Below are 27,206 nucleotides of genomic sequence, written 5' to 3'. Positions count from 1 at the left end.
GTATCGTCGCATTTGAGATTCAGTTCACCAAAGTTTGTGAACAAAACCAACCGATTGTATTAACCAATCAAGCTGTACTAATCTTATTGAAACCTACAATAAGCTTTTGAAACGAACGAATGACAATATTACCACCCCCCTCTGATAGGCCTCCTTTTCAATGGCCCTCATCTTCAATACCCCTCCTCTTTCATAAGTTCGTCCTCCCTTCTAATTCTCCTCTTTTTAATGCGTCCCCTCTCCAAAGAAGCCCCCGACTTAGATATGTCCCCCTCTTCAATAAGTTCCCCTCTCTGTAATAAGCCCCCTTTTTAATGATTCCCCTCCCCAAAACCCCTTCCCCCGATTTCAGTAAGTCCCCCTCCTCAATAACTCCACCTCTTCAATAAGCCCTTCTATTTAATAAGTTCTCCTCTTCATTAAGTCCTCCTCTCTAATAAGCCCCTGTTTTTAACGTGTCCCCTCCCCAAAAAGCCCCCCCGACTTCAATAAGTTCCCCTCTTCAATGAGGACCCCCTTCAAAACGTCCCCTCAATCTGAAGTAAAAAGTTTTTTTAAAAAGCCCCTTCTGAACCTCCCCTTTCAAAAGTATTGAACTCAAATAATTCAAATAATGACAGGGTAAAATACAATGTAAAAGGTAGGTTTTATTCAGATTCGAAAGGATAAGAAAGCTTTACATCCAAACGAGAACTATGCCTGCACTATAAGCATAACCATTTGAAAAAAGCTTGGAAAAGACTGACACCAGACTGGCCATAGAATACACTTTCTTTCAAAGGTTCCCAGCTGTTCTCCTGAAAAGTTATGTTTCAAGTCTTCTCTGGTTATTTAATGCATCGTTAGAGAGCGTATAGACAACGCTTGGCCGATCAAATGAAGTAAAATTTCTGACGCAGTTCTTGTTTCTTTTGAATCTTACTAAAATTTTATAAGACAGCGATATCTTTAAAATATATTTTGAGAGATCTTCCGGGGAAAAAAGGCCTTACGGCGAAACACCTTCCTCTCGTTTGATCCTCCCCAGACGCTATGACACAGAATGAATTCTTTCACCACAATAAACTATACGCAGTACTTTAGCGAATTCTCTACGGTATTTACTGCTACGCATACAATAAATAAGTGGATTGACTGCTGAATTACAAGCTACTAACGTCTGCACACAGCTAAAAGCTTTCTTGAATAGAACAACGTTCTCAGAAGGGTGTAAAATGAGCGGAAGCAGAAGCAAAGGCATCCAACATAAAGCATAAACTCCTACCACTGTTAAGATGGTTTTAGTCACCTTTCTCTCTGTCATGGTATTACAAGACCGCGAATGTACGTTATGAATTCTGTTTTCTTGACGTTTGGCCGTGATGAAAATATAGATATACACGATTGTAGTTGTGATAAGTAGAGAGGAGATGTAGATTGAGACATAGAACCTGGGAATCAAAACAGGAGAAGCGTACAAGACAGCAAATAGAAGAGAAACAAGCCAGACAAATGATATTCCTAAAAGTGCTTTTTCTGTTGTCAGAACGGCTATGTATTGGAAAGGGAATCTAATCGCACAAACGCGATCTATTGTCATTGCAAATATGTTAGTTGCCGATGCAACCGTGGAAATATGGCCGAAGAAGCTTTTGGTGATGTCAAAGATCCTGAATTCTTTATCATTTTGAAACTTGTAATTGAGGTCATGAATCACCATGGGTAGATACACCAAGCACACAGACAAGTCTGAGATCGCCAAACTTGTGATGAAAAGATCAGGAACCCTGCGAAGATTTGTGTTTGCGCCAACAGCAAGGAGTATCAAAGAGTTCCCCAAAGCTCCAAGCACACTTATCAAGGCGCAAATGAGAGAGAGGACGACCGCTACCTCTTTACTTAATATTTCACTAATACGGAGATACTCAAGTGTTTCTTGTGATGGAGAAGTAGCTGTGGAATGGTTGCAGCTTGTTTGGTTAAAACAGTCAAATGAACTTGTAGTCATACTACTCAGATGACCTCAAATGTCTTCAACCTGCAAACTGGAGCGCAAATACAGCGGTCACAGCCGTTTTATTTCCTAGCGGTCGCTTTGTCGGAAAGTAACTAAAGAAAACCTTCATTACAGGATTGAATTACCTTTAAATTGTTAAAAGCATCCTAAATAAAATTTTAGATTTGCGGCAAAAGGGGGAAAGAGGGATACAATCTATTTGAGTCCTTTTTTTTAGCACACAAAGCTCGGCAACTTGTTCCAGAAGCATTAATAAGAGTTTATGTCAAGTTTCGAGATAGAAATCTCGAGCCAATGGTCTTTTTTGGTGTTTGAGGTCCAATAAATGAAAGAGCAGGTGAAATTGGCGTCGTCATATTGCAGTTTTTGAGTGCAATTTTTTTTGAACGGTTTGTAACTATATATGTGGAAATAAACTAATAAATTGCTTCAGATAAAATAAAAGCAAAAGTGAAAACGAAATAAAAGAAAGTACCGATAATTGTTTACGCCGAAATAGGCTCAATCTCTCTGAGTGCTGAAAATCTATCTCTTTATAGGCGGCCGTCACCACCAAAACTACAAGGATGTCAAACAGATCAGCAGACACACAGGCCGTTTAGGGGTCAGTTGTAAGACAGCATGTTACCTCTTTTTAAGCTTCTATGTTGTACGCAAACGTCTCACGATATTTCTGGTTTTGTCTGTGCTCCTTCTTAAGGTGTTAAGCGATTTATGAGTATCTATTTGCACTCCTCGCCACTTAAAGTTACCATGATGATGGCGGAAGGTTCAATATACAACATGATATCGATCTCAGAGCAAAGTTCGCAAACGTTTGATCAATAATAGCTCTTAAGCTTGGGCAATCAAGGTAGATTTATATTTATTTACAAAACAATTCGCAAATTTTAACTTTAAAATTTTAAAATATAATTTTTGAAATCATCAATAGTGCTTTCTCGCCTCCATCTGCATTAAGTAAAGAGGGTCTTAATGGAATAATGGCTTTTACGACTACCCTAAAATTTTGGCCATTTTACGGCTAACTGTCCATTTCTTTCCATTGTTTTTCAAATGAAGATTGTTACGGTCAACTTTTTTTAAGACTATCTGTTAGAACTCGTCAATTTTTACGCCTAACGGCTAAATTTTAATGTCGTTTTTCTTCCAATGATTAACCAAACTGAGGCCCTAGGTAAAGCTCTTAAGCTCATAATGGAACTATTAGTCAATCATTTTGGACTACGTGAATATTGCTTGATACCATGATTTCAATTAACTACTCGGCCCTTTTTGTTAATATTAGGGTAGTTTCAAAATTATTACGTCAACGGAACACGGAAGATGCAAAATATTAATACTCTTGCTGTCTTCCTTTCAGCCGTTTTCACTCTTAATCAATTTGACCCTTAACAGTGACTTGCATCTATTTTCTCCTTCTCTCATCGCCGCTGAATCACACATTAAGGTCACGAGAATAACGGAAATGGTCACCAACCACAGAAGCTCTTGATTGGTAAACAAATTCTTCTTGTCAGTACCTCAGGAGTCATTTCCAAGCAGTGAAAACTAACTTCGACTTCACGGACTTTAAAAACTTAATCACTTCAGTAAGATAGGAAAACAGTTCTCTTAGAGACACTAATAGACCACAAACACGAAACGAAAAAGCTAAGGTTCGAGTAGATTATTAAAAGGGGGTTGCTGTTTATTTACTTCTAAATTGAAGGTAATTCATTGAAGATTCATAAACTTGAAGGTCACCATCTTCAAGAGTAGAATTTTGTTTTTACTCTTCTCTTATCCCTTCTCAGAACTCTGAAACTACCAGAGATGAAAACTACCGGAAATTATCGCAATTATTGAACTGACAATTGTAGTAATCATTCTCTAACCCTGTTGCGGTTTGATAGAAGAATGGCTAATCGATTATTCGAAATCCAGGCAAAGAAGGTACCAAAATGATAATAGACCGCCAAGATTTCATTTTAAGGCCAACGGAGAAGTAAATGCACTTATTGGATGATTGAGATAAACTTATAAGAATCATTGACATGTCCCCACCAAAATTTAGTAACTGGATTCTTCAAGACGATAAAGAACTTTTTACTGCCTCAGGAAGCTTCTAATAACAGCCTTCTTCACTTAAAACTCAATATTGTCGACATTTTATTTTTCCACAATGTGTTATCAGTATTTACATGAGTCCAGTAATTATCTTCCATATTTATTGTAAAACTAAAACTTTACTGGGCGGGTACCTCTTTCAAAAGGGAAGCTGAACTTGGACACTGCGAGATATTTTATAACTGAGTTTTTATATTTTACGAAAGCTGTAAAGTTTTGAAATTGCCACGGTATTCTGGTAAGGTTATAAAATTTTACATTTATTGCTGGCGTAGGATAATAATCTGTTTCTTCATCTTTTCTTTCGGTCTGAAATATGGTAACAAGTACCTCCCAGTGAGAGGATTCAAGAAGAAGATGTGGACCATTTGTTTTTAGTTAATATTGAGAGGATGACGCCGAACTTTAAACAGTTCGGCTTTCTATAATTACATTTGGGCTTTTGATCTCTCTCAGAATCATTAATCTCTGTTTTACCTCACTTAACTACTTTAAATGTTCTACATTTACATTTTGATACAAATGCATCTTAAACATGGAATTTTCATAGTTTTTGAACTTTTTTTTTTTTATGGTGGTTGGATATATTTTCCTCAACCCTAAAGGCCGGTTATTAAAATTTTTTTTTCCCATATTCACCCAAACCGTGCTCTAAACAATCTTAGATGAAGCGGAAAATATAACCTAAACGTTAAGTTTATGCGAAATTTTTAAAAGGGCTTCTATTTCAATTAGCGCTGAATGAAATATCCTATTACTTCAAAAACCCTACTTATGAGGAACTTACGAAGTCCATTAATCGTCAAAAACCGTGACCCAAATTAGACCTCGTTTCAATAACCGACCCTGACCGGCTATAATCAAAGCTCTCAAAAACCAAACATTCCCTTTTGCCGTCGAAAGATTCTCTCATGCGTATTGAACAAAGGAGTGCGATTTAAAATATGGGATTGGCATGGCTGAATCGCTAGAATTATATTGATGTTATGGGTAAATCTCGTTAAACAGCTCTTGGGGGCGGTCTCGGAAGATCTTTCTTAGATTTTTCCCAACTTCACGCTTTTTAATCATATGGCCTTGTTGCTGAATAAATTTCAACCAGTTAATTGCACTGCTGTTTCAAAATTATGATTCCGCTTGGTTTACAATTAATTTATCAGCTGTGACATGATCTTGTTTACAGTAAGAGCCAGCCGCTAACGGTTAGAATTTTGGCCATTTTTACAGCTAACAATTCACCCAAAATAGCATCAAAGACATGACAATTTTTTTACGGTTAACTTTTTTACAACTAAGTTTATCAAGTTTTACGCCTAAAGACTATACGTTTTGGCTGTTTTACGGCTAACCCCATTGAGACCTTCCTATTAATGAAGAAAATACTCTTATTCGCTATGCTGAAAAGCTCGTACGCTTTGCCTGTACATGTGGCATAGGCTATTTTTTAAGATCTATTTTTCATCTGTTTGTTCAAGCAAGAAATATCCGCTCATCTCTGATGGCAAATAGATGGTGAAGTAGTTGACTTAAAGTTATGATTAATTTTGTAAGTTTTGTTATTACATCCATTATTCATGACCAATGCAAAGCTGAATGTACAGTATTTTACCAAATGCCGCACGATATTTCTTGCTTCTCATACAGTAAATGTAAGGATTAATAGCTGAATTGCAGACCAGAAGGGTTTGAGCCCAAAAAAATCCTTTACCAAACTGAACTGGGTTCGTTGAAGGGTTGGCAATTGCTGGGAGAAGAAGCATGGGCAGCCAACACAAATTATAGGCCCCCACGACTGTGAAAACGGTTTTGGCTACTTTTTTCTCAGACACAGTCCTTTCCAATGTTGACTGAGCGTTCTGTATCCTGTTTTCTGCTCGTTTTGCAATGATGAAAATGTAGATGTACATGAGCATTGTTGTTATCAGAAGAACTGAACAATAAAGGGCGATGTACATATTGGACACCAAGAGAGGAGCGTACAAGACACCGAATGCAAGAGAGACTATCCACACAAGCAGTATTTGAACTACAGCATGTTTGGCTGTCATGAAAACGTACTTGAATGGGAATCTGATTGCAATGATGCGATCAATTGTGACCGCAAACATGTTTGAAGCGGAAGCTACCATGGAAGTATGCCCAAGGAAACTCATGGCGTAGTCGAAAGCTTTGGATTTGCCCTCACTTTCGCTGATGGTATGAAAGAAGTAGTAAATACGCAACGGTAAATAAAGTGCGCACACGAAGAAGTCGGAGACAGCCAAGCTTGTGATGAAAAGGTCGGGTATCGTGCGAAAAGTTTTATTTCGTTGTACGACGAGCATGACCAAAGAGTTTCCAAGGCATCCTATCATACACGCCAAGGAGCTGATTATCGAGAGAATGACCGCTGAATCTCTCGTTAAGAATTCACTGATGTTAGTGTATCCTTTTGTCGTTGCAGTTGTTTTCAAATGGGGAAGAATGGTTGAACAATTCCAACAGGTCTGGTTAAAAAGTGTCACCGCCATTCGCCGATCGCTCTACAAAACGGAAAAAATATTAGCCAAGAAATGGTTAAAAAATGGGTGAGACTCGCAACCGTTTACGAAGTCATCCCGTTCAAAGAAAAAAACAAACAAAGTAACGAGCTATGACATGGCAAAACAGCAGACTTTGCTATACGCTTTGTATTAATTTTTTCCCACAGATTTGTTACACTGCTACTTTGTTCACGGTCCGATTTAATTTCATTTCGGTCCGTACGATCTGTTATAGGTCGTAATCCTGGTTTGGTTAGACAAAAAAATATTAAGTTTATCGATTGTATTATCATAGCCAAATTCAGAGCTAAAAATAATTAAAAGATAACCAGTTCTAATAACAAAACTGAAATCAATTTTGGAAGTCGTTAAACTACAATACTATATCTCTTTTGGGGATCAAACAACTTAAAAAACATTTCGTTTTAGATTATTGCTCACTTTGTAAGTAATGAGAGTTTTTAAGGCTGCCGAATGTTTCGTCTCATTTTATCGATTCTTGAAACAGTTTCTTTAAAATTTAGAATGTTATCCTCGTTGCATTCTTAAAAAAAAAATTGTTGTATATTAAGATTTTTCAAATCCTCTTCATATTAAATACGGTGGGGGTTGATTAGCCCTCCATGTTTGAATGATTTCATATCGAACATTCATCTGGCTTGTTGATATCCAAGCGTATGCATAAACAAACAGTGTTAGAAACATTTGATAATTACTTGAAATGATAATCAGACTAGATTTCCACCGAGCTCGTGTGTGCATGCCCTAATGTCATTTTGAACAAAGAAATCTGAGCCCATTTACCCTATCTTGGGCCACCTTAATCGGAATATACATTACAATGCTTATATCGTGAACTTTCTCTCCGGCGTTGCTGTATAATGTTACTCATAGAGCCTTTCCGAAGAAGAGGATTCAATCGATCTTATTGAAGTCTCTAGTCTATGAATTAGAATATTTAGTAAGCCCAACCTCCCTTTTGATGCGTTAAAGCTTCTGAATCACATGTGTTGCCAATTTTTTTTTCAGGTGGTTATTTTTTATTTATCGGGCCTTGAAAAAACAAGGGAATAGTTCTTTGTGTAAAGACCCCTGGTCCTTCTTTAAGAGCTGTACCTTGGTAGCTGCATCTGTGTATCATAAATAATTAATTAAAATTTATTATACCCTTTTCCGTATTTTTTCCGTTTTTTCTCAATTTTTCTAAGCCTGTTCGATAAATTTAGATTCCTTTACGGTTCCTATGTTCCCACCTGAAACGAAAGTTTCTGAATTGCAAAAAAAGGAAAATATATTCTAAACCACGAAACCACGGAGAAAGACATTGAGCAAAGTACAATAGCCCCTGTGGTAGTGTCAATTGGCAAATACACTCGTACTGTGTCTAAGAAAAGTTCAAGTGATAAATTTAGATTCCTTTACGGTTCCTATGTTCCCACCCGAAACGAAAGTTCCTGAATCGCAAAAAAGGAAAAAATTTTCTAAACTACGAAACCATGGAAAAAGACATCGAGCAAAGCACAATATCCCATGTGGCACTGTCAAATGGCAAATACACCGTGTCTAAGAAAAATTCAAGTAATTATTGATTTACTCGATCGAACATATATTTCCATTAGCAGTGAAAATCACTGGTCTCCAAATAACGTAAAAGAGAGACATTTTTCTGCATCTGAAAACACTACACACATGCATGACGAAAAAAATTTACATTCCTATTCTATCTTCGTTCACAGTTTACAACTGCATCGGTCCTAAAACTGATGCATCTCCTTGACAAAGGTTCCCAAAGACGAACTCGAAATTAACTTACCTTGGCAAATGTTCCGTAGTCTTTTCTGTTTCTTTCAGTCAATAAACAACGTCTCTATTCTTTTACGCTTAGGTAAATTGGAAAAAAAAAAAAAAAAAAAAAACCGACCGGTCGAAAAATAACAACGTCAACTATAATTCACTCGCCATCAGAAATAGAATCTTATTTAGCGAAGTTCCCGGTCTTAGCTGAAAGATAGCGAAATATTCATCTCATCAATTTAACAACTCGCCTTTTGCATCTATCGATAACTGGAATCGCACTCTTGTTCAACGACTACTTGTCATGTAACACAAACAAAAATATGCAGAATTAACCATATCACCGCGTTGCAGCTGCACATTGTGTTAGCTCAGGCCGATATTAATTCTAGCTGTTATTGGCAGAATTCATTTGATGGCTTTTTTAATAACATTGTTCACCATTTCAGATAAAATTGGTTTCCCTAAGTGCAGGGCGAAAATCATGATTTATCCTCTAACAGCTTCTCACGGAGTTTGAAGGTTCCAAGGGTTTTTAGGTTTTTTTTTTATTATTTGAAAGAAAACGGAAAACCAACGGACTGTTTTGTTTAGCAATAAGAGTGAGTTAATGGCGTGTTTTGCGAACAGGATAATAAGTTAATACCGAGTTTGCGAGCAGCTGCTGACAACAAAGTGACGTATACAGTGGTGACATTTTTACTTTAACAAGGCTCATAAATGGTTTCGGCCCCTTTCTCTGTCTTATAGAAGATACAAACCTATGCAATCAAATTAAAATTAAATTCGGTGTAATGTTGAATTTTCGGCCAATGTTTTATTATGGAGCTCAAGTAACAAAATTATTATCTACTTCTGTCATTCACAGGGGATCTATCTTCCCTCGGTTTTTGTGTTTACATTCTTACTGTACCATGTAGAACCTACAGGGTTAAGCAATCCCTCAGCTTTAAAACTACACTGGATATGTTGTTTATTTTTTTGACGTTAAATTATTCAGATGCGCAGCTGACAAGGAGATGATTTATTGCTGAGTATCACAGGGTTCAATCTTCTCGTGTTCAATTCGTGTCGTCACAATTTGATAGACAAGCGAATGCCTCAAACCACTTATGCACTCAAACAGAGATTTTTTTGGAATTTTTGGCCTAAAACATAATTCGAATTGTGTTAGATCGTTAAGTCTGATTGTTTGAGTCAGGGGAGACTTGAAAAGGACTGTGGTCGTTCGTGGTGTATCGACAACCTGAACGGAAGTCATCATCAGAGTTGACTGACTCTGACGCCGTCAAGAGAATATTCTCTTGCACCATATAAGAGGAGTGAATTTTGACATAAGTTATTTGCCACACCCCTCTTTGCTTTGTTTATAAGCCGTGTGGATCAGGAAAATTACCGAAAGGCGACTATGAGGGTTCAAAATGTTTTCTTTCGTTCGTATGTCAAACCTCCTCCCTATAATAGCCATAAAGAGCCAGGTCTCTAAAGAGAAGGTTGGGTATCGTACGAAACGTTTTGTTTTGCAGGCGAGTACCACTGAAGATTTTCCACTCGTGCGATCATACACGCCTAGAAGCCGATCAACGAGAGAATGAACGCTTTATTTCCTTTTGAAAGTTCACTGAAATTACTGTACGCTATTGTCATTGCAGTTTTTTCCAAAAGGAAAAGACTGCCTAAGTAAGCAGAAGTTGCTGTATGAAAATTAAGTTATTTTTGGTTGATGAAGTACGTAATCTCGTTGAATCGGTGTAACTAGTCCAGAAAGCAACCGGAGAAATCCAGAAGTCTTTGCCACATTCTTTGTATCATTTGATACTCGCGATTTGGTTAGTTGTCCGATTTTACGTATTACACCTGTACTTTTTACAGTGCATTAAGGACATCAATTGTCTATTGTTAAAACAGTACCGAGCCAGTTATAAATAGAAACAAAGTAGTTGCATCGATAAATGACATAATCAGCGCATTACAACTTTAGTCTGGCTCTGCAATTTGAGCCGATGGAAAAAAGGATAAAATATTGTGAAATAGTCATTTATAAAAGCAAGTAGCCGTCATGCAATCGTAAGCGGAATCGACCTCCTCGTGAGATTTTTTTCACCTCTGGAAAAATCTGTGAAAACATTTGTAGGGGTACGTGAAAATATTTGTTAGGTATGAAGATGTGAAGGTGTGAACGATTGCAATATACATCCCCTCTTTCATTTTCTCCTCCTTTCACCTACACACGACTTAACCGTCTCACTAATCTATTATTGTCAAATGTCATTTCGAGTGATTGGGCTCAGTGATTACTGCCGAACGATCCACCTTTGTATTCGCAGTATTTTGCCAAACGCTGTGCGATATTTCGTGCATCTCAGGCAATAAATGAAGGGATTTATGGCTGAATTACAAGCGAGCGCTGACTGAGCCCAGTTGAAGCCTTTCTTAAACTGATCTGGTTTTGATTCAAAATCGATGATGGCTGGAAGCATGAGCAAAGGTAACCAACACAACGCATACACTCCGACCACCGTGAAAATGGTCTTAGCTACCTTCTTTTCTACTAAGACGCCATCTGTTCCCATCTGCATGCTATGAATTCTGTTTTCCTGGCGTTTAGCGGCAATGAAGATGTAGACATACATGATCATTGTTGTGATCAATAAAGCTGAGCAGTAGAGGGCAATGTACATTCTGGACACCAAATTAGGAGCGTAAAGGACACCGAATGTGATAGAAATTATCCAGACAACCAGAATACCTGCTAATGCATGTTTGGTCGCCATGAATGCGTACCTGAATGGGAATCTGATTGCAGTGACGCGATCAACTGTCACCGCAAACATATTAGTGGCGGATGCAACCATGGAGGTATGCCCCAAGAAACTTTTCACCTGGTCGAAGTTTTCTAGTTCGGCTTCCGATTTTTCACCCACGTTTTGATTGAAGTCGTATACAAACATGGGTAAAACAATTGCACAGACTGTGAAGTCTGAGAACGCTAGGTTTGTGATGAAAAGATCGGGGATCGTGCGAAGATTTTTGTTGCTGGGCACGGCAAGAAGGACGAGAGAGTTTCCAAAGGTTCCAATCACACTGGCCAAGGCGCAGATTATGGAGAGAATGATCGCTTCATTTTTAGTTAAGAGTTCACTGGCTCGAGTATATCCCGGAGTTGTTTGTTCAGGTAAACTAGTGGAACAGTTCCAGCACGTTTGGTTAAACAGGTTGAACTGGTATTGATCCATAAGTCAAGAAGTGTCTTTACTCTAAACAGAGAATAAGACAAAATAATGAAAACGATATCTTGATTTAGGAGCAGGGTCAAAGTGCTTACAGTCTTCTCTGTTTATTTGGTAACCTGCCGTGTAGGATGAAAACTATGCGAGCACTGATTTCGGGACTTCTTTTGAGTGTTTTGCGAGGAGAAAATTTTGAGGTATGAGATGATTTGCTATAATGACTTTTGAGAACAAATTTGTGCAGTTTTCTGGTTGAGCAGCAGAACACCAAACAACGGAGAAAATATTCTCACTTTTTCTAACATTTTGAGGTAGATTACTGGTAGGTTGATAATTCTATAGCATCTACTAAACCTATCCGTGCTTTTATTTAGCTTCTATGTGGTCTAGCATAAGTGTCAGTCTTCATAATCAAATCCAATAATTGAGTTTCTTCTTCCTCGCCTCATTAATTCGGTTTTTAATATGAACGTGAAAATGTAAAGAACAAACAGACAGATAGTTGTCAGTAATACAATAGCTGTTTTTTTTTCACCTATTTCTTCTTTTTCAATTACCAGTCATGAGTGTTATTTTCACAAATTCTACTATTGCTTCATAATCTAGCTTTACCAATGGTGGCAAAGCAGACACCTTGAAATATTGAAATAATCTACTTCAGCTATATGTTCATAAAGTCAGTGGCGTGTCAAAGTGAGCCTGAAAGGACCAAACTAAAATATTTTGAGGGTGATTTAGTGTTATGAAATGAGTTGAAAACGTAAATTGGCCACCGTTAAGAGTTTAAAAGCTGGCATTTCGGGTGTTAGCCCTTCGCCAGAGCGATTGGATAAAATATTTTGATAGGATAGTTCTTTGCCTAAAGGAAGGTAAAAAAACGGTTGTATAAAGGGAAGTAACATTTAAAACGGCGGTGATCCCGAGTATAATTTTGATCAGTTACCTTAATCTGTGACTTGTCCTTCAATAAAACTTGCTGGTTACTCCAGTTTAACGTTTCGTCTCAATAGAAATGAACTTGCTTCGATCTGTATGAAATAAATAACCACGAATTACCATCTCTGAATAACACAAGTCGCCATGATATCGTCTTTGTCTCACGCTCGTTCATGACATGGGATCTTTTGGCTACCAAACATGGTTCAAAAATGGCGTGAATGGCTCAAAAATGGCGTGAATGGCTCAAAAATGATGCTTCTACTCAAGACTCGTTCAGGGGACAAAACTTATACATTTAAGTAACTTGCACCTGTTGTTTGTAAGTGACTTTCATTGTCGTCATCTAAGGATAGTGCAATTATAATACATAACTATTATTCGCTGTTTCAAATAACGCCAAACTGACGACTGTCACATTAATGCAAACAATCCCGTGAAACCTATGGTCCTTCTAATGTTTCATTTTAAAGTCAATGGTTAAACAACTACCGACTGGAAGGTCATCAGATCCTCTTTTGTTTTAGGTTTCATTCAGTTACTGAAATATGAGCCAAGCACAAGGAAAACGTCTTCGGGAAAAACTTCCCGTTCTTTTATAAAAAAATGTAAACATGGCTCAAGGTACTTGCCTCAGAGATAACGGACAATGAGAAATTATACAGCCAATTGGTATTATGGTAAAAAATAACCGTAAGGTATATCATTGGTGACGTTAGTTGCGGTGCTCTAAACGCCTGCGTTGGTGGATGATGATTCCGCTCGAAAAGCTGTTATTTTGAGGTCTTAACTCGTGAAGATCAAATCTTTGTAATTAATTCTCTACTTAGAATTAAAGGTTGGCCAAATCCACGACGCAAATGAACTTGAAGGTCAAGAAAACCATGTTTCCTTTTTTTGTTCTCCGCAGAACTGATGACTCCAGAGATGATTAACATCGGCTGGAACATCATTCCATTTAAGCTCTTAAACAAATAGAGAGTGATTACATAGGTCTTACCTCTATTCTATGATTAGCCTAATTATAAGGAATATATCTGTTTTGACACCACGTAAACTTTGATACAAGTCACCACCCTTCATTAACAAGAAGGTATTCTGTGAAAGCTATTTGGTGGAGACTCAAGCCTTCAATTTGCAAGTCTAATTTTTATGTGCAGCTTTTCACAACCTATATGCTACAATTTTGTGTCAATTACATAAATCTATTACGTAACACGTGCGTTTATATAGAGTGTGGAAAGATAAATTCTTATCACTAAACTTCAGCTCCGAACATACTTGAAACTTAATGTTAAACATAAAATGGGTTAATTTGTGTAAAATTTTGATGAAAATAGAAAGCATGTGTGTTTTATAAATCCATTACCCAGTCCGTCCATCACAGCGAAGCTTTCAAATCGATCGACATGGGGTCTATCGACACAGTAACGGATGCTTTTACCAGTTTTGTTCTTCTTTTCGAATATTGATACGTCTGTAAAGTAATTTAACTTAATGGCGTCGAACTTCTTTGTAAAGTCTTAGAGGTTATATTGCCTTCACACTCTTTCTTTCAAAAATTACAGACTCTTTCATATACTATTTGTTGAAGGGATGTAGTAAATGTAGAACATTCAATGAAAGTTTAAAGTAAATGCTAAGTAGTTAACGAGACAAGAATTTTAGCTGAGGATTGAAGATAGCGGCCAAAGATAATTTCTTATAGAGATTCAATAAGCTGTGAAAAAATATGACCTGTCTAGAAATTAATGTGTATATGTTTCTTTCAAGAGAGATGAATGATTCATAGAATAAGGCAGGTCTGATGTATATTCCAGTGGATGGAACAATCAAAGGAAAAAAAATAGTCACAATATAAAAGGAAAAATGCTCAGCTAATTCTCAGGAGACTAGTCTGATGTAAGGTATAATTTAAGAAACTTTATGCGCTGTTCACACCACTTTTGCGTTGGGTTTTGACGAGGCACGATTCCGAACCGACAAGAACTCATTACGGATCTGCAAGGCGTTAATTTTGGCTTAACGACCTTGATTCGAATATTTTTTTGTTAGATTTTAGAGAAAGTATCATGAAAAAATGCTTACGTAGATGTCAAGCAAAACTGTTGCCATTTCTCATCAGGCTTCACAGTCAGAAATATCATCATATTTATAAAATGAATACACATTGGAGACCAATGAGCATCGGTTCAAACCCTAAATTTCATGTTGAAGGATACCCGTCTGACCTATGTCCACCTTTAAAACAGCCGAAATAAAGTATGTAGTTTTTTTCTGAACATTCTTCATATGATACTTTTCAAAAAACTCAATGTAAGGCAACTTACCTTGGCAAAGAAGCTTCTATTTGTATCGCTGAGCGGGGATCAACAACGTCAGTCGGCGAAGAATAACATGAATTGCAGATCAGACCACCCGCAGAATTTGATAGGATCAACTTAATATGTTGCTTTAAACAAACTGATTTAGCTATGAACAAACGAATAAAAACCTGGAGCTTCGGATCCGAAAGTTTCTTCTTAAACAAAGAAAACAACGTTTACGTGTTTTTTTTTTCCTCAACTACCTCTTAATTTTACGCGATTAATTACACGCTATCTCAATCGAGCGAGCAATCTCGCTAGGAGGGTCTTTTGACAATGTTTGTTGTATCCGAAATTTACATAAAGATCCCAAGACACTTTAAACAGCTGAATATCAAGTTTATTCTACGGTAACTTAATACTGTCTTTTACATGATTTTTTCGGTCTTTTGCTCTTCATTGTGCTTTTCAACTTTTTCTAGAGAGAAAATAAGTTTAGACAAATTTTATCACAACTTGATTCAAATGATTTTCTACCCTACTTTCCCCGAAAATGCGATTTAATTTTGCCGAAGCCTTTTCTCCTTTCAAGTCTTTTTAATTATTTAGAAACATTTCACAAATGCTGTCGAATGGACGTTTTTTAAGCGACGAGAAACCTGCTCTAACAAATAAACTCTTTTCTAAGATTGTCGAGATTGGTACAAATTACGGTTCTGTGCTTGATACAGAGAACATTTCCATTTCAGACTTGTAAAGTACCGTTTGCTAGCTGCCTCTTTGGAGGACCTTAATTTGAAAAATTTAAAACGATAATAATAAAGATTCTATGAAACATTAATGCGTCAGATGTGGGCCTTTGGACAAATTATAAAAATCAATAGAAGTTTCTCTTGCAAACTACCCCCTCAATTTCTTGAAGTACCAGCAGGTTACCGATTACAGACTGCTATTAGATGGGTTAATTTTTTCCGTTGAGACACTAAAAATGTTTTCTATAGCACGATTTGGTTCTAATTTCCTTCTTACTTAGATCTGGCATGGTATAATAGTTCATTTCGCATTGTTTAAGTTTGGGCGAGGGGAGGGGAGGGAAGCTGTTTTGGCCCAGGTTGGTTATGATAATTTTCTTAATGCCTTACAAGTTATAGAGGGTAAAGGATATAAAACTTATCAAGCGGTCACCTGGTTGAACGGTTTTATTCTTAGTTTAACAATTATCATTTATCGCTTTGTTGACAAAGCATCAATAACTATGATACAAGAACAAGTAGTTAGTTACAACACTAAATTCATTATTATTGTAATTTCTCCTCAATGCTAAATACCTGCTCTGACATTGGTTCCTAAGATTCTTACCTAACGCTTTTGTCAATGTTAATTTATGCATCTGAGGCAGTACTAGTGATTGTAATCTTCATAATTCATTTGTGTTCTTACATCTCACATTAAGGTGAATGTTTTATTTTGTAAAGTTTCTATCCAACAAAATTAATGAAGTAATGTAATATTAAAAGCTGTAACAGACACAAGTACACACAGCGGACCTCTTTTGACATATGATTTTTTTTTTCTAGGACAACATATATCAGCTGTGTTGTACCAGGTGAATAGTAACAAAATGTGACGAATTTTCATTTTTATGACGTACTCAGCTAAGTTTTCGTTTCTAGAATAAACGACAACACTTGAGGGACCGCCATGTTGAGAAATGACTGCGCAAACAGACTCTCATTCGACATTCTAGAACAGACGCTGCGCAGTGTTGGAAGTCGGAGCAAAATGTGGGCAAAACGGCTGGGCTTGTCGGGATATGAACACTTAATGTAGTCTCGCAAAGCATCAAGGGAACGATTGAGAATGAAGTCCACCATCTCCCGGTTTTTTAGTCCTGAGCTCGTCTCTGTGAAAAGGAGATGATGTAATTTGAAGCAACAGATATCATCATAAATAAAGGAGTAACAGTTCCCGTGCAAAGGTTTCTGGATAGTTGTTAGATTGGGTAATCTTAGGGTAGCAATAATGTGTAAGATTCCCTAAATTCAGCGAACCCCATAAATTTTCGTTGAAACCCAAAAGCTTCATCAAATTGACAGAGGCTTCATCGGTTTTGTGCCTGCTAGTTGGTTCCTTGACGTTTTTCACAAATTCAAACGGATTAGGGTTAGATATTTTATAAACGGATTTGCTCATTGAATTATAGTAGGTCTGAGGGTTTGCATACCCCTATTTATCCCCTCGTTAATTGTGGGATAACTCACCTTGCTCAAAGAGCATAATGGCATTTACGCAAGCAAATTCTGCCATGTCGAGTTGCAAGCTTTGTAACTTGTAAGCAAAACAAGCCAACTGTGATGACCATTGTTCCAGGACCAGATTAAAAGAGTGCTCAGGAGTAAGAAGCACATCTTTTGCTAGCAGCACTGAGCCCTGGTGTGCACTGGACCGCTGACATACGCGGAGGACCAACAGCTCTAATAAAGCTACAAAAAGAAAAAAGGAATTAAATTGCGATATTTCTCCTTGCATAAGTCACTTCCTGCGCAAAGATCGTAGTTCTCCGGGTGCCTTGCTTGCGGCAGGCTGTTCGCTTCTTCAGTGGTACAGGTGATGTCCATGAACAAATTTGTCAAACAAAAGCTACTTTTAATACCTGTGGAAACGAGGCTTGCCTGATCCTCTCTGTTAAGTTCTCTAAATCCGGGAACTTTGAAGGCCCAGGCCAATATTAGGTCCACTTCTTGCAGTACCAGCTCCATCACTACTTCTACAGGGTTCAAAGGGCAAATCTCGGTAAAACCGAGCTCTAGATAGTCCGGTCTGAAACAGAAAGTAAATAATGTGACAGACTATTAGAAGCCTAACCCTTCCTTCCTCAGTTAAATCTATATCGTTTGCCCTCGGAAAATTCGATTAAAAATAGAACACACTTTCCCCTAATTTTAATTTTAATTGAACTTACTCGATAGAAAATCAAAGTACGCTTGATAGAAAGCGATGCCTGGTAATCAATACAGCCAAGAGCGAAATTATAGGATAGAGAAAGAGTCCTGTGACGAAAGCCTTGGGATACGTCAATTTCCACCACCATGCGTGTGTTGAAATGTAAGACTGACCATAGAAAATTGAGTTTAGAAATCAGTAACGTTTACATAGATAATGCCCAGGATAATAACCTTTTTCAGACTATTCAAACATTACGAATCCGTTTTTCCTTGTGAAAAAGGTGCATAAAATGAAACTGTTTTCCAAGACCTTGGTGTTTGGAAATTTTTGTTTTGGTGTCGAGAACAATTCGGAATTGCATTGGGTTTGCTTCACTTAGCTCTGTGATAAGTGCAGAAAACTTGCACCACTCTCCCAACCAATCAGGTGCGAAACTGAAACGAATCACCACTTGGTCGCCTACGTCCTCTCGGGCTTTAGAAAATTTACTTATTACTTTGACTTCTCATCGAGTTTCTTCATTGTTTCATGACTCTCATTGTGATTACCAAGGTTTTGGTTTATGTCACTCAATCGAAAAGCGCTCTATTCTGAACGACTAAGAAATAAAGCATTTAACTCTCGCCATACTAGCAAGCAAAGTTGAAGCCAACCAACCTTCTTTTGGGAGTAGCATCAGGGCGTGCTTGGATCAATTGCGTGATTAACTCAGACGAAACGAATGTGTCCGCATTCTCCTTCATTCCGATCAGGGACTTGATCCTTGGTCTGCCGCCGGGTGCTCGGTCCTCTCGGACAGCTAATGGTGAAACAAAAACAGAATTCCACTTTGATTTGCTTCTCTCGGTATCTTTATTTTAAGTCTTTTTCAAAAATAATAGATTAGGTCATGTCAAGAGAATACGTGACAATTATTCCACGAGTGCGCGTTGACTCTAAGATGGTAAATAGCCAGGCGATAACCAATCTGTGTATCCAATAAGCACCAATGGAATAATAGCGGAGCTCGCAGAGCGTAGCCCCATAATTATACAAAATAGTAGTAACCCATCAAGTTGAAAAAATTTGGATGTGCGACTAGTCTAGGTTCTAGTCCTGGCCGGGCAAGGCGTTGTGCCCTTGAGACGTGCGGGAAAAAAAATGCGAGCTCCGCTTTTAGGCTTGGCTAAATCTATATATTAATTTTATTAAATTTCATTTTATCCTGAACGTTAGAATGTTTTCGGCAAAGGTTTTCATTTTCCAACACGTCGCAGTGCATTCTCTTATAAGATGACTGGGAATATGAGCTGATACTCGTAGTTGTGTGAAGTAATCGGAATATCCGAAGTTAAAAATGTAATAAAAGCTGATGTTCTCTTGATCATGTAGATGTGACCTATCTACATGGTTTTCATTTTCCAACACGCAGCCCTAAGGTTGATTCGTCGACATGAGCGCTGCTCGAGCAAGCTCGCACGCTACACCAACCATCTCACCTTCCTAACAAGGTGCATCAAGAACCGCGTTGTTCGTAAAGATCTACGAGCGCGACCGCCAGGCCTTGTAGACCGCACCACGCTAACGCCTGCACAGATCAGCCTTCATCCGCTTCACCATGGAGACAGAGAAAGAAAACAAACTCGCCTTCCTTAGACACCGCAGTTTTAAGAGAACCTGACGGCCCCCTCACCACCAGCGTATACAGGAGGTCCACGCGAACCTATCAATACTTAGCGTATGATTCACACCACCCTCAATCAGTAAAACGCAGTATTGTTAAGTGGCTTTACGAGCGCGCCAAACGTCTCGTAAAAAAACCCTCCGTCATCTTCGAGGAGAAAAAACATTTGACATCTGTTCTGGTTTCTAATGGTTATCCTTTTTCTTTCTTGCAGAAACTTACCAAGACCGGAAAACCAAACAACAGTGCCGAACCCGCTAACGAGTTCAAAGCTACTGCGGTTTTACCTTATGTCAAAGGTCTGTCCGAACAGCTTCGCCGTTGCCTACAAAAACAAGGCGCTGTTTTCAAGTCGGAGACTACGCTAAGATCTCGGTTAGTACGACCAAAAGATGTTTTCGACCCGGCTAAACAAGATGGCGTAGTTTACAGGATTCCCTGTGAATACAGCAAGGTGTATATCGGAGAGACTGGAAGACCTATGCAAGACAGAATTAAGGAGCACGATCGAGCCATTCGACTCGCCCGTACCGAGACCTCCGCCGTTTCAGAGCATGCCCACAACACCGGAAACAAGCCATTCTGGAACGAAGTAAAGTTTATTAATCGTGACCCTTATTACTACACGCGTAGGGTCAAAGCGGCAATTCATATAAGACTTCACCTTAACAACATCAACAGGGATAGTGGAATAGAAATTCCAGAAGCGTGGATGCCTGCGATCAAAAAACACAGCAACAGGAGAGCCGTGCGACAGCGGTCCGCCAAGGGAGCAGATCACTGAGTGAACAGCAAGGATCGAAATGCACCAACCAGAGCTGTTAAATAACAACTAATCACAGCAGAGCATCATGCCTTATAGGATCACACATGACCAGTCGACCTCATTGCCTGAAGAAGACTAGCAGTATGCAGTCGAAACGTCGCGATCTACATCACACTTGACTACATCGTGAGAAAAACGAAAAAATTTAGCTTTTAACATTAAATTTCTTACCAGTTATGATTTGTATCAATTTTTGTTTAATGAAAGTAGACTTAAAATTTTGTTCATTCATGACTTGCTTTTTCTACGTTCTTACATTGAATCTTCTATGCTATGGCTTTCGTCAATTGATCGGCCGAAGTTTCGTTCAAAACATCAACCGATTATCGTTTAGGTGTTGGCGACCATCGCCCGACTTTCATCGACTGTTAGTCGACTGTAAATCAAGAACCGGCCGACTATCGACCGACATAGAAACCGATTATCGAGCGATATATCGGGTTTGTCCTTTCATTACTTGAGTTATCAATTTTCGAAGCAGGTTGCTATAGACACAGTCCACTTATCTGCTCTTATTTTTTTAATCGTATCAGAAAAGAGTAAAATGTGAAAAGATCTCGCTTTCAAAAACTGGACAAGCTATTTACCAAATGAAACGAAAAGTTCTCAAGTTTTCTTTATTATCTACCTTCTTTCAGCATGCCCAAGGATAAACACTTCTGGAACCTGCAAAACTGGCATCGAATACGGTTATTCTTGTCTATCTGGCATGACATGTTCTCTACGCATGTGTAATGAAGTTGCTTCTGGACGGTTCGCTTGAAGAAACTTTTGCAGCCTTCACAGCTCTGTACGCCATAATGAAATCCTGATGAACGATCCCCGCAAATGGCACAGATGCGATTACTTGCATAGGACTTTTCCATCTTTCGCTATCCTCTTGATTCTGCTGAAAACGATCCAGTGTTAAAGTTAGTTGTACTGTTTTTAACTTGCAGTTAGATTGTATTTATCTCAAAGACTCTCTCAGGCTGTGTTCTACTTCCCTTTGAACAACCATGAGGGATGTTAAATGAACCTATCTCGTTTTGTGAAGACGAGATGATAACTGCAGCATTAAGGGCAAAACAAGCTGATATGCCGTAAAAGTCAATAAGACATTGCTAAATGTTAGTCGGACGTACGGCCGCCTCGCTAAAGACCTAGTCAGTCAAACTTTTTCAAAGCTCAAAATAGCAACATGAGTATATTAAACTACATTTTTATTTACATTTTGTTTTAGTATTCACTACACAGCGAGCATTGAGGTAGTAAATTGCAATGCGAAATAATCGTAAAACGTCTTTAAAAAGTGCTTTTTCACTTTTCAACTTGTTAGGCTGATCTTTATGAAGACCTAAACGCGCCCCATATTTTTCTTTGCGTTCCCAAGTAAATTGGGTGTTAAAATTAAACACAATTTTTTCTATTACATAATTAAATATGCATACATCATTTCTGGGAAAATCGCACATGTCTACGAAGTCTCGTTTTTGTTATTTCTAGAAAGGAGAAATAGTTTTCTAAAAAGGAATTTCAACTCGATTTGATATTGATTCTGTATGATGTTCCTTCCAAAGCTTTAATGTTAAAAATTTCAACTGATACTGGTAGTCAGAAGTTAACTTTTCCTACCTGATGCGAAGCCGAGTAAACATATCAGGCTCTGTACAAGCTCTTTTGAATTTTCATCAGCAGGTGTTATAAAAAGGCTATTTGGATACAAATCAAAGTCGGCAATTGCATTTCAGGTTTCCTTAACTTTCGATGCTGAGAAATTATTTTTGGTCCATAGTCGCTGCTCCTACAAATCTCGAAGTTGATGTCGTGTGAATGGATATGAGCGAAGAGCAACCAAATATAATTTCCGTTTAACAAGGTAGATAATTAACCTTTTGACGACTCGGTCGTTTATGCGTGCAGTATTCGCTAAACAAACTTTGTGTTTACCCTAGCCTGGTAAATTGGCCATAGTTTCGTTAAAACGACTACCTGTCTTCGCTTACAGTTTTCATGATTAAAACGACCGAAAGTGGCAAATTTTGTTTTAATTCTCCTCAGCGGTAGAAAATGAATTAAATCATTATCAAAAGCCAAACGTACCTGTTTATAACGTAACTGCAATGAAGTTTTTCCCGACGGTTTGAGAATCTAGTTCATAACCAAATGTGTTTACAGAGTAAACGATTAAAAAAGCCAACAAAATATCAAGGTATCAAAACGGACGAGCGACTCACTTGCGTCGAACGGAAAAATGGCGGTAATTCAGTCTAGTCGGTCACAAAGACAGAGTTATTCCTGATCAACTCCTTGCACTTATAGCGTAATAAATTATTCGCGCATTTAAACAAAGCATCATTCAACTCATTTCCTGGGAACGTTTCCTTAAAAGAAGTTCTGCACAAAATATCATATTCCTAATTAGAATCGAACCAATGATCCGGCCATTCAATTGTTTCTGTGGGGTGCCATGAGCTCGATAAGACAGATGGGCGATTTTTTCATTGTTTGCGTGAGAACAGCTGTGCCACAGCTGTTGATTTTCTCATTTCTTCGACAAAAATTTAAATAAATTTTGTAAGCCTTATGGTAATGTTTTCTTGTTACTTTTGATATCCTTATACACCAATCATTTTCACGTTCATTCAACCGGTTTGAAAAGGACATTTGTAATTCGAGAAAATAAAATCTTTTTACCGTGAGTGTAAAAGAGTATTAAAACTAACTGAATAAATAACTATATGTAAAAATTTTTCAAGGAGAGCGCGATTCTGAGCTAAAATGTAATTTAATTGACTCTGTTCAATAAACTCTGTGGTATGTTGACCAAAAAAAGCGTGTTCCCGCTGGTGCTTTTAGAAATAAACAGAGGCCGTTTTATTAGAGAATTGATGTACTTCAACTGAACACATTTATGATTATTTCCTTGCGCAAACATCGTTGCCTTAAAGTTGAATTTTCCTTTAAAATTGTTTATCTAACAGACACGCAATATTCCGAAAACTTGAATTTCTGTTTGACGTGTGACTGATAACTATAAAAGACCATTATGTTTGAGCTAAGGATATAACGAATGTCGTGCATTTGGAAAAAAAAAACTGCTATTTCGTCGCTCGTTCTAACGGTGTCTTATTCACAAAGAAATTTCTCTAATGAAAATATATGCCTCAGGCTTTGTTTTCTTTTTTCTGCTTTTTTCGTGGTTTCCTCGCTAGCGATCACAGTTTGATTCATCATTACTGCGGGATATTTTACGAAACGAAGTCTCGAGCTTAATGGATACTCAACAGAGAAGAAAGAAGAACTCTGTAGAAATTATCATCAGACTAAACACGCTTTTTTACTAATTTCGCCTTTCCTTTCCTCTACGGCAAGGCGCTAATGAAAGGAAAATAAAGGTAGTTCCCGAACTACACCCGAGGCACTCTCTTTTCTTCGATGTAAATAGGTTAACGCAAGTTTTTTTGTTCATAAAAATAAGAACACAGATCGTTTACACTGACCGCGTGGAAAAAATGGATAAAAATTCAATTAACTGAAGTAAACCCAGGAAGCTGCAACAAAAAGAGATTCTTCAGTGTTTACAAAGATGTACATTCATCGCTGTTTGCACAAGAAAAATGAATAAACAAAACTTATACGGTTATTGATAAGACTTCGTATTCTCCTACAGTTGTGAACTATTACGGAAACATTGTATTACAATAATAATTTACGCTCCTTATAGTAAAATTCCATTAAATTTTTATCGAATGTTTCGAATCATTCTAACGCTGAATATCATTGATCGATAGGAAAAAACTCAGTTTTCCCCTTGATTTAAAACCGCGTCCGATCGACAGCAATTACCATGATTACCACTGCTGGAAACGAAATTATCGTTAAGCAACATCAATAAAATTATTATGCCGTGCCTTTATCCGAAGGTAGAAAATACCTTTATAGTTAGGTAACAGCGATTAGCCGACTAATTTTCACCTACCAGTGAAAAACTCATGAAATACAAACAAATTATGACCAACGACCAAAGCTTCGCAAGCTTACCGAAACTATCGACACTCTTCTTGGTTTTTCGTTCGGGCTTCAGTCTAGATGCTCTTTGTTCGACAGCGACAAATTAAAAACGCGAAGAGCGAGATGCTGTCTTTTCATGCGTGTAAATTTTAAAACATGCAAAACTGACTGAATAGAGATATAAACAGCCGTGCACACCTTGATAAAGTAAGAAGTCGACATTTCTTTTTATCATATGAAATTTACTGACAAAGACTTTTTCTGAAGTTTTAGTTTTGTGCCTAGCGAAGCGTCCAAAGTTGAACAGAAAAATGCTAGTTTCTCTCTCAAAGTTTCAATTGAAATCATGTTTTTAAAGGCCTCCGGGAATCAAATTCTGATTATCAATTAACATATTATGCTGTATTTTCAAACAAAGAGTCTCGACAACCATTCACGGTGGCTAGTTTAATAACCATATTCGGATTTGAGGCACGCGTTCATATCCTGGTCAGCGGTTGTAAATAAGTCCAGCCCAATGTAATGTCGTATCTGAGGGTCTCAGTGGGGTTAGTCGTGAACCGTCAAATGGCAAAAAATTCACCGTCGTGAACATACGATTTTTTACCGTCAATCCCTAAAGAAAGCTAGCTAATTTTAGTCGTAAAATCTCTCAGATATTCCTCGTCAAAAATCAAATTGTGTCAAGCCAAGGTGGGTATAAATAGGATGTTTTTCATATGTAAAAAATACTTATATGTACAGGTCCATCAATTCCCTTTCAAAACATTAGGACAGAACAGAATTTTCTCTGGAAACACTTTACAGGTCACCTTGTGATGTGAGTTTTTGCCAGCTTTGTAGTAATAGGGATCGGTACACACGAAGGGACTAACTCAGCGAGCAGCACTGCTAAGTTCTGGCTGTGAGAATAAGGTTTCACTCCAAAGCGTTTCGTCCGACCGACACAGAATTCTTTAAAGATAGGGATCCTGTAGGGATAGCTTAGAACTAAATATTTTACAGTCACAGTTTATGATAAAAGAACTATAATGAAAGGCTGCTGGGAATCAAATGCTGATAAGCAATCTTGACTGAAGAAAAGAATCTTAACAGTCTCACTATCATACAGCTATCTTCATCACGGGCTGAACAAAACAAGAAACATCTGGTGTTTAGTCTAGTTACAATGTGACCTCGTGTAATTGGGCTTGACTTTGGGTATATACTGACGTCTCTTTTCAGATTTACAGCACCGTTATAGGCTTTGAGTCACAAGGAGTGTGGAAAAATGGCTGGGACTGCTGTCAGTGAACTTTGGGTATCATAGAGAGAGTTTAGAGAGAGCTGATTGAAACACGTGGCACAGGAGGAAATGTGAACAATCCACTTCTGGTCATTATCCTTTTCATCAAATTGTCTTTGGTCTTCGTACGTCCTCAACCTGCTTATGAATTTGCCTAAGTCACGGTACAGTAATATATCTATGATTTGGCTGAATATTTTCCTGTAAGTTCCTTCTTTTCTCACGTGTGGGTTGGATTTTGGTTTTCTTCTTACTGTCGAAAGCGTGAGGGGATCATTGACTTGTCAAGGAGTAAGCATCAATAATAACATGGAGAACTTTTCGATTGATTGTCGGGGTAAAACTGTTAACCAAAATAATCACAACAGCCACCTCCCGGAACCCGAAACAGAGACCATGACTCAAGCGTTGAAAATATTTATGTTAATAGTTACGCTTTGTCGAACTCGAAAGGTATCGCCTAATTTTTTTGAAGTCGACTGCTATATTCTGTTCCGATTTCCTGTCTCCTCGACCATCATCGATCCTCTTTGTTTTAATCTTTCCACAGAAGTATTTTAGTCTTACCAAACAAATAACTTTTGGTGTACACCACATATTCTTTCACCCCCAAGAGCTCATCAGTAACTTTCCTTACTTTCTCAAATACATTAATTATTCATATGGTGATCAACCAACCATGACATGCCAATTTCGTCACGTGCAAGTGGTTTGAGACCCCGGTGAAACACTGGAATGACGCAATATTCGTGAGTTTCGTATGACATCAAACCCTTGAGTTTGATAATGCATCGTACTCCCGTGAAATCATTTCTTAATTTGAATATTGAGAACACGTATTTGAATATTTTAAAACATATTTTAAAACATATTTTAAAACAAAGACACCAACATGAACAAACAACCTTTATCAACACCCTTTCTAATGAGAGGTAACAATACATTTTCTTAAGAAAACATTATCACGATAAGGCCATTGCAGAAGAGAGTGAAGAATTCCAAATTAAACCTTGATTTTATCATCACACCCTTTCTGAAAAGACAAATCACCACAATAATACAAGTTTTTTCGTGACAACAAACTTGCCGACAACATGTGAACAATTCGTGAATATTTGTATTTTCTTGTATTCCTGAGACGCGATTAAGAAGCTGTTTCAAACAACTCATACATCAGGTCTCATCATGGAAAAAATCAACACTCGTCATCATCAACACTCGAAAACAATAAACGCCCTCGGTCTGCGGCCTCGTGCTTTCATCAGTTTTCTCGTGTTTGGAAACCATGTTGAAACCCTCGTACTCATTTTTTTTAAATAGTACGTCTACCATACAATTCTTATGATGTAAAAGGAGATATTACTCAATAAACGACAAAGGCATACTCCGAGAAAAAAAGGAACTCCGGGTCGTCCTAATAGGAAGGCACTGAGCTCAAGGAGACTCATAACACGTTTGGCCATTTAACTGGGTTTTTTTTATGATGATTGTTAGGAGAATTTGGCATTGGATCACCTAAAGATCCTTTGTTGATGTCTTTTTTCATTCTCAAAACTTAATTGATTGATATTGTAAGGAGAAATTCTGTTTTGGTCATTCT

At 37.8% G+C, this 27,206-nt stretch overlaps 4 protein-coding genes across 11 annotated transcripts; all 4 read right to left on the bottom strand.

Moving 5' to 3' along the window:
- Positions 1–1,030: 1,030 nt before the first annotated feature.
- Positions 1,031–1,987, bottom strand: LOC131795779 (histamine H2 receptor-like). Its single transcript, XM_059113400.2, has one exon. The coding sequence runs from the start codon at positions 1,985–1,987 to the stop codon at positions 1,031–1,033; it is 957 nt and encodes a 318-aa protein (XP_058969383.2).
- A 2,714-nt stretch (positions 1,988–4,701) lies between these two features.
- Positions 4,702–8,666, bottom strand: LOC131795780 (histamine H2 receptor-like). The gene is made up of 2 exons (XM_059113401.2): positions 8,441–8,666; positions 4,702–6,627 (listed from the first exon to the last, which is right to left on the bottom strand). Exon 2 carries the CDS (start codon positions 6,613–6,615, stop codon positions 5,674–5,676), a length of 942 nt encoding a protein of 313 aa, XP_058969384.2. The 5' UTR covers positions 6,616–6,627; positions 8,441–8,666; the 3' UTR covers positions 4,702–5,673.
- Positions 8,667–10,120: 1,454 nt separating this feature from the next.
- On the bottom strand, positions 10,121–12,681 carry LOC131795805 (alpha-1A adrenergic receptor-like). Its single transcript, XM_059113418.2, has 2 exons — positions 12,595–12,681; positions 10,121–11,678 (listed from the first exon to the last, which is right to left on the bottom strand). Exon 2 carries the CDS (start codon positions 11,655–11,657, stop codon positions 10,716–10,718), a length of 942 nt encoding a protein of 313 aa, XP_058969401.1. The 5' UTR covers positions 11,658–11,678; positions 12,595–12,681; the 3' UTR covers positions 10,121–10,715.
- Positions 12,682–15,736: 3,055 nt separating this feature from the next.
- On the bottom strand, positions 15,737–24,472 carry LOC131795770 (retinoic acid receptor RXR-alpha-B). Of its 8 annotated transcripts, none has more exons than XM_059113385.2 (7): positions 22,545–22,697; positions 22,411–22,458; positions 20,957–21,217; positions 18,497–18,638; positions 17,547–17,713; positions 17,155–17,376; positions 15,737–16,796 (listed from the first exon to the last, which is right to left on the bottom strand). In XM_059113385.2, exons 3-7 carry the CDS (start codon positions 21,192–21,194, stop codon positions 16,549–16,551), a joined length of 1,017 nt encoding a protein of 338 aa, XP_058969368.1. In that variant the 5' UTR covers positions 21,195–21,217; positions 22,411–22,458; positions 22,545–22,697; the 3' UTR covers positions 15,737–16,548. The 8 variants fall into 8 exon arrangements, with proteins under 8 accessions (XP_058969368.1, XP_058969369.1, XP_058969371.1 ...); XM_059113386.2 differs by having other exon boundaries at positions 20,957–21,214; XM_059113388.2 differs by having other exon boundaries at positions 22,411–22,425; positions 22,545–22,695.
- Between the last annotated feature and the right edge of the window lie 2,734 nt (positions 24,473–27,206).

This window comes from Pocillopora verrucosa, chromosome 4 (genome assembly GCF_036669915.1).
Source record: "Pocillopora verrucosa isolate sample1 chromosome 4, ASM3666991v2, whole genome shotgun sequence".
Lineage (NCBI taxonomy): Eukaryota > Metazoa > Cnidaria > Anthozoa > Scleractinia > Pocilloporidae > Pocillopora > Pocillopora verrucosa.
The sequence above is the reverse complement of the archived record's forward strand: the minus strand, read 5'-3'. Positions and strand labels throughout refer to the sequence as shown.